Here is a 12,060-nt window from a genome sequence, read left to right as displayed (position 1 = left end):
CAATCACAAGAAGGGACTTGTGAAATTGGTTCCTAAATTTTATGGAATTATTAAGGATGTAAAAAGATTAATATTATTGTCTAATGTTTCTTCACTTGTAGGTTCTAAAATGATTTGTAGCCTTGCAGGGAAAAAAACAATCCAATAATTTTTCCAACTTTAATTATTGAATATTATTGTATTTTTAGCCTTTATTACAACTTGTTATTGAATTTCACAAATTATGCCGTTTTGTGTACCAAAGAGACTATTTTTAAGCTTTATATATATGATATTCTCCTAATTTCTAGTATTCTAAGACTGAGTAAACAAGTTGAAAATTAAACAACAATTGTCTATAATTTTTTTGGGGGAGAGCATTGAAATATATTTTAGTTCTGGAAGGGATTATAAGGTTATCAATAATATGATAAAAGGCAACTATGTTTTTCTACAAATTAAATTTTGGTGCTACCATAATAAAAATTAATTGAATAAATGGGCCACTGACCTGACCTAAAATGAGATATTTTGTCATCTTTTGATTTGTAATATATTTGTTTTTTAAATTTATTAGGATATATAAACAACTAGCAAAAAAATCAAACCACGACAATAAAAATACATCTCAATGTTGATATTTTGTTTATTTTTGACACATCCTATCTTCATTATTTTGCTTTAAAAATTTTACCAATTATATGAGGAAAGTGTGTTTTAATAAAGAGACATTTGGAGTATTGTAGCTATAGGGGTGCTTCTATGTGGATAAGAGTGAAATTAAGAGAAGTTTGGGGCAACTTCTTTAAGGAATTACAATGTACCTATGGAAGTCTCTTTCTTGGGTGATGCTATCTGTGTTTTATATTTGTGATACTCTTTTATGTATTCTGTTTGATGTTGCACGGTTGCCTGCTAGAGATATAACCATTGTTGACTATATGTTTTATCGACAACTGTGTCCTAAATACTCTCCCATTTGCTCAGATGTGTTTGTGCCAAAGGTTTACAAGTCCTTGATAAATGGATGTCATGGGATATTGACAATGGGGTCTATGTAAAGCTAAATGTCTACATTCCAGAAAAAAGGACAGAGCAAAGTCATAGCAAGTAATGAGTCAGAAGGATGGGTAGTTCTAGGTAGTTTCTTTTTTAAGTAAAGACTGAAGATAAAAAGAGGTTTCAGGTCTTGAATTTATTGAGTTAGTCTAGTGCTTAGGGACTAGGAACTAATGTGTGAAAACTAGCAAGACATATGAAAAGTGGCAATAAACAAGATTGAATTTGTAGACAGAGAAGCTCTGCTCCTAACTACCTGTGTGATTAAATAAATTATAATATCTGTGACCCTCAGTTTCTGCAACTATAAATACAAGTCAGCCTAGATAGCCACTAAAATCTCTTCCAATTCTTTATTTGGTCTCTCGTTCTTTGGCTAATAAGTGACAATTTAGTGTAGCTAAAAAACACATTGTTGTTGTTGTATTCACTTTTCATGACCCCTTGGATCATTCTGCCTTAGGAGTTTTCTTGGCAAATACACTGGAATGGTTTGCCATTTCCTTTTTCGAGTAGATGAAGAAAAACAGAGGTTAAATGACTTACCAGAGTCTCACAGCAAGTAAATAAATATCAGGTCACATTTGAACTCAGGTCTATCCTGAATTCAGACTCATGCTCTATCCACTGAACCACCTAACTACACCTATTTTTTTAATGAAAGGATCTGACTTTCTACTGAAATTCCTTTTTCAAAGTTTGAATTTGACACTATGGAGATGGGCTTGCTCTATCTTTGACACATGACACAAAATACATTCTTTTACATTTCAATAATGATATTTATTGACTTGATATGGAAACTTTTTTATGCCAAAATAGCTTAAATATTCCAGCCCAATAACTGCTAACCTGTAATCTTGAGTGTAAAATGCACCCTTACAGACACAATTTAGCTTTAGAACTTCCAGGAAAAATGTAGAAAAGTGGGCAGCTAACTTTCTTAAAAGAGCCCTGCTTTTAACATGTATTGGCATTGGAACCCTGGGCATGGACTTTCTATAACATAAATTGTAGAGAAAGTACCTATCTCTATTGGTAGTCTGGGATTAGGAATTGAGAACTTCCTTCAGATCTGAGGGTTGCTACAAAAATAAATAAATAATGGAAGAAACAGATAAGCCAGAGGAACAAAAAACATTCTTATCCTTAAAGAATAGAGTTTGGTGTGTACAAAGAATGTAGCTCATCTTGCTTGACATTACACTTTCTAAACTTGGACTTAAAAATGTAGAGTGAATTTTCAATTTGCATATGCTTCAAGTTTTCCTGTTTATGTGGTTGTGGAGATGTGGTTTTGTTTTTCAAATTAATGATCTTTGAAAGAATAAAATTAGGAATTCTATTTTTATCCCTCTTAAATGTAGTGTTATTGCACCAGAGAACAGCATTGTACCATTGGCAATAGAAAAGTGAAGATAATTTTTGGATCTTTATTGGTTTTACCTTTTTGACATTAAACATTTAAAAGATTATTTTATATTATACACTATAGTTTTTTTCTACATGGGAAGAAGGGCAGAGATGATATGAAGATCACTTAAAAATAAGCAAGTTTCATTTGTGAATTCCTTTTGAGTTTTACAAGGGTGTTTTAGTCATGAATAAATGAATGAATACATAGCATCCCAATATAATTTGAATTCCAGAATGATTATTATTTATACCCTCTGAGCTCATTTTATTTCTTGTAGAATTCATATAATTGAAATTCAGGAAGTCATAACTCCAATTTTGTCATTCATTCACACTTCCCTTTTGAGAAACTTTAAGCAGGAATAAAGTTAAATGGAGATGAGAATGAAGTTCATTACTTTTTTCTCATGAAAACTTAATAGAGGACTCACATCTTCACAGTAAGTTGTTTTGTAGCTTTGACAGTATTACATGCTTTGAAATACTAATAATTGTATATCATTGCTTCCCCAACTAAAACTATGTTTATTTTCACTCACCAAATTAGACTATGATCTGATCCATCCATTATTTGTCTTATAATCTTTATGTACTGCTATGCTAACTAACAATGTTAGATAAATCACAGGCTAATTGTCTTGGTTGTTTTTTTTTAAAGCAATGTCTTTTACCCATCTTATCTCCACTAGGAAAAAAAACAGCCACAAAACAAAATCTTTTCACATCAATGTAATTGCATTTACCTAATGGAACAGCGATAACTTCAACAAGTGCTTATTAATTGCTTATTTGTCCAAGATTATCTGCCTGTCACTGGGAATGCAAGAAGTTGTTCCTTCTTCGCCCATTCCTCACTTTCATTACTTTATAGTTAACAGTTTACTTAGTATTTATATTTACAGGCTTCCCTCTTTCCTCCCATTAGAATGTAAGCTATTTGAATGCAAAGGCTGTTTAATTTCTCCCTGTATCTTCGACATCGATGCAATGCCTAGCACATAGAAAGTTTATATTAAAAGGCTTGTAGAATTAAGAGAAGAAGGAATAAATGAATTTACTCTTATTGTGAGTGGAGGTGGAGTTTATAACTCTTGAACTGATTTAGAAAAGAGGTAATTGGCAAAATCTTAAAATTTAAATAAAAGAAAAGAGGTAACTAGGAATATCATAATTACATGGATAATCAAACATGACTTCCCATGTGAATATGACTAGTTGGTATAGGCTTGAATTTCTATTTTTCCTCAATGGGATGATAAGATGGCAGTCATGATTCATTGCCTCTCCTTAGTCTCTCGTTCCTTTGATTCATCTGTATACTCTCACTAAATACCTGAACAACTTCCCTATTTGACAAAATTAGTTCGACATAAACTACTCTCTTCAGCTAAGCACTACCTCTAAACATTGAAGCTGTCTCCATAGGATCATAGAGCTGGAGCTGGAAGGGACCTCAGAAGCCTTCTAGTCCAGCTACCTCATTTCACAGGTGAAGAGATTGAGACCTAGGAAGGTAAAGAAACTTTCACAAAATCTTATTATAAATGTCAAAAGCAATATTTAAATCCCAGTCCTTTGAGTATAGTCTCAGTGTCCTTTTCATTCTACCAAGCCCTCAGTGAACTCATATAAATCATGGATTTTGGTCAACATTAAATGTAGGGAATCATATGCATATGTCCTTGCTCTTTTTTTTTCTTCAAATGACCTTATAATCATTTTCTTAAGCAGTGTAAGGAAAATGACTTATTGGGTAATTCTTACACATTTTGAAGAACCCTTTGCCATGAAAATGGAAGAATAGCATATGAAAGGACCTGTTTTGCCCATTTTTAAAAAGAGATACAGTTTTTAAACAACATGAATGGTACTTAGAATGAAGAGTACAGTTTTACACAGCTTCCCATTCTGTAGTATGATGATTCATAGATTTTTTTTGTTATTTTAGTATTAGGAAAATTTATTCTTGTCATTGAAGAATTTCTTATGGCTATATAAAACCTCCTATGTTGTCAGGGAGAATTTTAAATAGTTGACAAAATAAAGATAATTTAAACAAATGACTAAAAAAGCTAGGCCTGATATATACTTTGAATGATTTTTTTCTTTCTGTTAGTAGAGTAAAAGTTTCTAAACTCTGGAATGAAAGAACTTATTGAAACATCATATTTCAAAAATTTAGCCATGAAGTAGAATGTTTCAGATAGAGTTCAATAGCAGTTTTGTTCAATAGCACTCAAATTATTAGCATTACCTTCTTCACAAAAAGGGAAGCCATCTTTTATGATTTCCATCCTGTTGACTATTTACCAGTTTTTTATAAGCCTCTGATTTTAGAAAACGAGGAAAAGAGTCCTTGGCCATGAGACTATAGATTAACCTCTGAGCTTCATCAAAACATTTGAGAGTTGGTTGTGAGATATTCCGTGAGATGAGGTCTCTGGTGCTGAAGTCAATGTTAATCTATGGGAAATAAGGTTGCATAATATTGTGTTAGGCTGTATTAAAGGTTCAAAGTTTTCTTCAGAAGTAAATATGCTTTGAATTAATTTTCAAAACAAAGCAGATCTGATGCAAAATATCTGGAAGGTCATTCACTTGCTATCACATTGAGAGATATGGCATTGACAAGAAGCATAGTTAAAAGCATTGCTTATAACTATCAAAAGAAAAATTAAGGAAGAAAATGAACCATATATTAAATTAAATTAATTTATTTAACATATAAAATCTAATTTTAAAAATATCATTCAAATGTTTCCTATTTTTATTTCCTGTTTTTTTATTTGCAGTTTCCATAGAATTTTCAAGGGCAACCTCTCCTAATCTCTCCATATCCCTATGTTCCTGGTGACTCCTGTCTTTGCTTTTCTTTTTTTTTCTTAATGGGCCAAATAAAACACTAACATATCTGATTATTAGTAGACTTCATCAAACGTATTGATGTTCCTTCCAATATCCAAATTTTGACATTCTTTAATCAACTAAATTCTCCCTCCCTCCCTCTACTATATATGAGATGATAACACCCTAGAACTTACCTTCAATAAGAAGCATTCCATTTCCAAGTTTATGAATTCTGAAATTTATTTTTCTTATTATAATCTTTTATCATTACTTCAAATCCTGTTTTTTATCATCACTGTGACCTGACTGCTAGTCTCTCCACTCCTCAGGTATCTCCAGGCTATTATCCTAGAATTGGTTACGTTATTTTCATAACAATTCAGTTCTACACTCTTTTCTTCAGTCTTCCCCTATTATTATGGATCATACTCTGCCAATCAAAACGTTGGAGTACTCCTGTCCTCTCCTTCCTATTTATGTCCTGCTGAAGTGTGCTGGGAAAAATTGCTGAATTATAAAATTTATACTACATAATCTTAACTGAATCTTCATTGCAGAAAGGCAGGCAGAAACCTTTTCATCCTGCCTAACCATCCTATAGCACTCCCTTCTTCTACACTTCAATTGAAGACCTTGAATTATACTTTTTTTAAAAAAAGTTAAGACAATATTTTACCCTCTATATATCTCAAATCTCACAGATATCTTTTTCCATCTTCATCCTTGTTTCACATGAAGAGTTGGATCTTCTTGCCCACAGTTACTATTGATTCCAGTCCCTACATTCTCTACCATCTTTTCTAATAGATTTTCCCCAAGGGTGTGCTGAAGCTTTTCCACTTCATATTAACTTTTCATTTTGAAAACTGAAATTGAATGCCTCTCAGAGATCAGTAATCACAACAAATGAGACTTGATATTTTTGTTTTGTTGGTTGTGTACTTTAGAAATAATTAATAATGAAGAAGAGTAAAGAAAAAATTAATAATGCAGATGAAACTAGTTTTTGCCCCCTGAAACCACAGTTGTTAAATAGCTACCATTGAATTGTGGTATTTATCCACTATCATCCCTCCTAGGTATCTACAGTCTTGAATTGCTCCCCATTTAATTGATCTTTTCCTGCTGTGTACAAAAAGGCTCACGTTTTTCTGCAACCTAAAACAAAACAAACAAAATTATCACTAATTCTACCATTCCTGCTGGCTGTTGCCCTATATTTCTCCTCTCATCAGCTAACCTTCTGAAGAATCTCAATCTCAAGCTCAATTATCCAGTTTTTCTCTTCCTTACTCTCCTCTAACCTACCTTATTCTGATCTTCCTTATTATTGTAAAAAGGGGTAACAACATGCCCTAAACTCACCCAGACTCATAACCTGAGTTTTATCTTCAACTCTTCACATGAACTCTTCTGATTTATGTAATTTGTTAGAAATCTTGCCATTTTAAACTTCACAATATCTTTTATACGTCCCCTTCTTTCACTCAAAGAAACACTGAGTGAGAGAAAGGTGTATCTCTCTCATAAAGCCACCATATTAATGTATATTAATATATATGATTACTATTTATTACATATAATTATAATATACTGTTATATGTTATGTTTTATACAATTATAATAATATGTAATATATAATAATATATAATATATAATAAAGCACTTCTTGCTTGGAGTATTACATAGACTTTTTTTTAAACCCTTACATTCCATCTTGGAAGTGATACTAAGTATTGGTTTCAAAGTAGAAGAGTTTTAAGAACTACGCAATTGAGGTTAAGTGACTTGCCAGGGACACACAGCTAGGAAATGTCTGAGGTCATATTTGAACCCAGGACTTTCAGTCTCTAGGCCCTGGCTCTCCAATCCACTAGCTGCCCCTTTAGAGCCTTCTAATTCATCTCCTTATCCTTAGTGTCTGCCTCTCCCTCCACCCACTCATCTGCCAAAGTGGTTTTCCTACAAATCAAATCTATGTCCCTCCAAATAAATTTCATTGGTTATCTATGACTTTTGGAATTAATCCCTTTTGTTTGTTTGTTTTTTAAAGCCCTTCACAATCTGTCCTCTTTCTATCTTTCCAGCTTTCTTAAACCCTACACCATACACTTTGGGATCCAGTTACACTATCCAGAACACTAGATTTTTTTTTTTTGCTTTTTTTATTGGCTATCTCCTATGCCTTACCTCTGATTCTTAGCTTCCCTGACTTTTTAAAGATACTTTCCCATGCCTTCAATCATGCCTTTCCATCCAGCTGTGATCCCTTCCTTATAAAATGATTTTTCATCTATTCTGTATATATGTTGTATGAAAATATTGATTTACCTGTCTCTTCTCCCATTAGAATATGAGATCCTTGAGGGCAAGAACTATGTTTTTGCCTTTATATATTAAAATTTATCACAATGCCTGGCACATAGTAAGAATTTATTAAATTCTTTTTGTCTCTATCTTCTTTGTATATTTGAAACAAAGCTGAGTAGAATATAGGATCCATCATTGTTTCAGGGATATAATATTTATCCCTGGAGGATCTTGCTCCTCCAGATTTGAAGAAGAAGCACAGGGTTCAAAGAAAATAGGCTGACTCAAATAACAAGGAAGGGAATCTAGGGCACAAATGTCTGGTAAAACATTAGGTTCATTCTTCTCTTAATGTAGTCGGCACTTTAGTACATAGAGTTCCTAAATTGAATTTATTTGTCTATTTAAAAGTTAAAAATATAAGACAATGAAGAAAGAGCAACTCAACTGAATGTAATCAGAAGGAAATTTTAGTCTTGATTCTGGAGAGATACAATAAAAGGTCACTCTGAAATTTCAGTTTCATTCCACAAGCCCATAGTTTCCAATGAGGAAATATTTCTAAATAAAAAAATTAGCTTTTTTATTCTTCATATTTATGTTGAGGTTCAGTTGGTCTTAATGACTAGAAGGTTATTTTGGTGACAGGAAGATATTTTTAAAAGTTCTATCATCGGCAAATCAGTAAACTTTCATTACTCCAGAAAACTCATTGTTCTAAGTAGTTGAACAACCCTAGATTTGAACTGGAAGAGAGAATATTCCCAAGTCAGAGCTGCTTGTATAGATGGAATTCATATCTGTCTGCTGTCTACTTCCCAAGTGGAAGTATGTAATGCATGCAGAAATATATGTGAATATAAATTTTGTTTAAAACCCTTAAAAAGAGAGAGCATGTGGACCTTTTAAAAGTTCTGTCAGCAAAATATGCCAGATTATAAAAAACACTGAAACTCAAGATCCATTAGAAGTAAGATTTGTTATATGCTAATTTTAATATATTCCAGCAATGAGTGAGGAATTAAAGAGATATTTGTTAGGTCATGTGTGACTGAGGAAAATATTGTTATTAGGAAAGAGACTTACATTGCAGCTTTTTTCCCCTTTATTTGAAGGTTTTAATTCATTTGGAAATAGCCAAGAGAAAGCAACCAGACCCATAGTTTGGCAGGACACCTTTACATGTCAGGTAAGGGCTACTCTGATAAATGCAGTCCCAGAGGGAGCTGTTAGCTTAGGCATTAGAGTAAGCTTCTGATTAGGCATAGTGCCTGAGGGGAGAAGAAGAAAAATAAAGGAACTTGGAAAACATTTTTTTTTAAACTGGGACCTGGCAAATCCAGGAATCTGGAGGTTTCTGAGGCTCTAAGTAGCCTGAGGACTTCTGATACCAAAGAATGTACAAGTAAAGTCCCTAGCCAAAACCCAAAGTTGATTTGCAGTGCTTAGGTGCTTCACTGAATTCTGAGGAAGGTCTTAAGGTTAACACAAAGAGGAAAGCAATACCTCTCCACTGTACTTGTCAAAATGTCCTAGAATTTTCCATTTCCTTTTTACTTATTTATTTTGTTAATCTCTCTTGTATTATTCCAGTCCCCACAAGATTTTTTTTTGTCTTTAAACCTCTAAACCCATAATTTTTCCTCCTTTTCTCCAATTTCTTGATGCTCAGTGGATATCTTGCTACTAAATGATCTACTAAAATGGATCCAATAAGATCTGCCTAATTTTTCCTTTCCTCCTGCTCAGTGCTGCCATTTTTATTCCTATCTCTTTACCTGAAAAATATATTTTCTATTCTCCATTCTCTTCCTACAAAATATGTAGTTCTATACCTTTAAAGATTTATGGGAAAGAGTCACAAATTTATATTCTCATTCTTGGCATTGTCATATTAATCATAGACCCTTGTTGGAAGAGATTTCAGAGATCATGCAATCCAGTGTTTTCCCAACTGAAAATTCTTTCTCTAACACACCTTAGAATTGGTCATTCAATTTTTCTTTGAAGGCCTGCAACTTTATCAGGCACTCTATTCTACTTTGTCATAACATTTATTTTTAGGACTTTTTCCCTTTACACTAGACTCAATCTGTCTCTCTACCAGCCTAATCCTTCTTCATGACTTTCAAATACTTGAAGGTTGCTAACATCATCTTCCCTATGTCTTCTCTTCCTCAAACTAAACATTCTCTGTTAAATTAATAGATCTTCATATGGCATGATCTTGAGATCTATATACCCTAGTGCTCAAAACTAAACATAATACTTTGGAGTAGTCTGACACTGAAGAGTATTATGATATAATAAAACTGTTACTGTACCCCAATCATAAAGAGACGAATTATATAGAGAGCTAGCAGGAAGGTCTGTGTTTAAATTCTGTTTCTGACATACTGGTTAAGAGACCCTTGGCAAGTCATTTAACCCTTAATTGCTCATCAGTTCTTTAAGATTAGAATTTGTAGAGTAGAAGGAACTGACTTTCAGCTCTTCTTTCAAAAGTTTTTTTTTCATAACTAAGAGTTCCCTAAACCCATTAAATCAGAGGTCTAAACCTTATACCATAAAAAGCAGCCCTAGGTCACATTTCTTTTTTTTTTTAGCAGCCAAATTATATACACCATCTATATCTATTTCTTTTTATCTTGGAGTACACTAAAATCTCCAGATTTTTTTTTCAGAAAAAAAACAACCAAACCATGCTATATAATTATACTTCTTTCACCTTTCTTATTAACTTCATTCAGTCCTTTATTTATAGTTTTTTTAAAAAAGTCCAATTCAGTGTACAAAACAACACTTCAAATTCAAGAAATAGTGAACTCATCGTTTTCCCCTATAAATCTGTTCTTTGTATTGAATTCCTTATTTTTGTGGGTGAAATCATACTTTTCCTAGTCATCTAAACTCATAAACCCTGGACTCATTGTCTGTGTTTTTCCTATCAGTTATATCCAATCAAAGAACAGAACTTTAGAATTATTAAACAAAGGATCTTAATAATCTAATCCATGCCTACACTAAGTCACAGTGAGTTTAAAAAACTTAACACATAGCTAGTAAATGGGGAATCAGAACTAGAACTCAGATATGCAAACTGCTGTCTTGTGCTTGTTTGACATAAGTGGTTTCAAACTCAAATAGAAACGGGGGCCCTATACTATTTACATAAGGATCCCTGCACACACATATGGCCTTAGAAAAATGTGCATAGTACATAGTACAATTATATATGGTTTTTGCATTTTTATTTATTTTATTAAATATTTCCCAATTATACTTCAATCTTATTTGAGTCTACATGAGAGTGTTGTGGCTGGTAGTCATGTGTCTGACATTTCTGTTCTACATTATGATGTTCTTTTTTTGTTAATTCTTCTTCCTCAATGTCTATAGAATTCATTCCTTATTTTCCCTTCCCACTGAATCTATTGCAATTCAGGCCTTTATTTTCTCATTCTCTTAATTGGTTGCCCTGACTCTAATCATTTCTCCTTTATCTGCCTTGGAAACCACTGCACATTTCATCATCCTTTATGATTGTGATGCTCTCTTGCTCAGATATTTTCAAAGACTGAAGATAATTTCACATGAACAAAATTTAAATTATTTGGTATGGCATTCATGGTTCTTCATAATATGACATTGACCTTCTAAATCATATTCCTTCTTCCACTGTATCACTAGTCTATCCCAACACTTTACTGCTAGAAACATTCCTATGAAACACTTTTATCATCTTGATTTCTGATTTAAAAATCCTCATTGACTCTCTATCAGTATCCTTATGAGATCATACATTTAGAGCTTAGAGGAACAAGCTATAAAGCTCATTCACTTCAATCCTCTCATTTCTCATTTCACCCGTAATATACCAGACATCAAAAATCAACCAACATGAATTTGTTAAGCACTTAATATATGCTGTGTTATGCTTGGTGGTGCTAAACATAGACTGAAGATTTGGGTGATACTAAACATGTACTCATGATTTCATTACTGGTAAACATAAATAATAAAAGCAAGAGATATAAGGAGGATGCAAATATCACTTTTTTTACTTTCACCTTACACACACACACACACACACACACACAAACACACACACACAAACACACACACACACATATACATCACATCACATAACTCTTTTCTTCTTGTACCAGGATTTAGATGCATTAGGAACACTAAGGCAGAAGAACATTGAGGGAAGAGTAAAGTAACCCCAGTCCCACATAGATCTTTTTTTGTTCTGTTAGATGGAATCCCTCCTTCAAAATCTCCTTCAGTGCCTATGATTCATTCTTTTGAATATCCTCAGTATCTTTTGAGGGTATATTTTTTAAAAGTAATGAATCCTTTAGAGAATAGTCTAGTAAATAAAGTAAGCATGAGGAGGGCAGGAACTCTATCTTATTTATCGTTGTTTCTCTTCCAGGAGTTGAG

General features: G+C 32.9%; 1 protein-coding gene across 1 annotated transcript in view; it reads right to left on the bottom strand.

Moving 5' to 3' along the window:
* Positions 1–4,713: 4,713 nt before the first annotated feature.
* The window catches only part of RGS21 (regulator of G protein signaling 21), a 32,076-nt gene continuing 24,729 nt past the window's right edge, over positions 4,714–12,060 (bottom strand). Inside the window, exon 4 of the mRNA XM_044676064.1 lies at positions 4,714–4,917. Coding sequence (XP_044531999.1) covers positions 4,714–4,917 — 204 coding nt within the window. The remainder of the gene's footprint in view (positions 4,918–12,060) is intronic.

This window comes from Gracilinanus agilis, chromosome 4, assembly GCF_016433145.1.
Source record: "Gracilinanus agilis isolate LMUSP501 chromosome 4, AgileGrace, whole genome shotgun sequence".
NCBI lineage: Eukaryota > Metazoa > Chordata > Mammalia > Didelphimorphia > Didelphidae > Gracilinanus > Gracilinanus agilis.
Note: the sequence above shows the minus strand (reverse complement) of the source record. Positions and strands in the feature narration are given on the sequence as shown.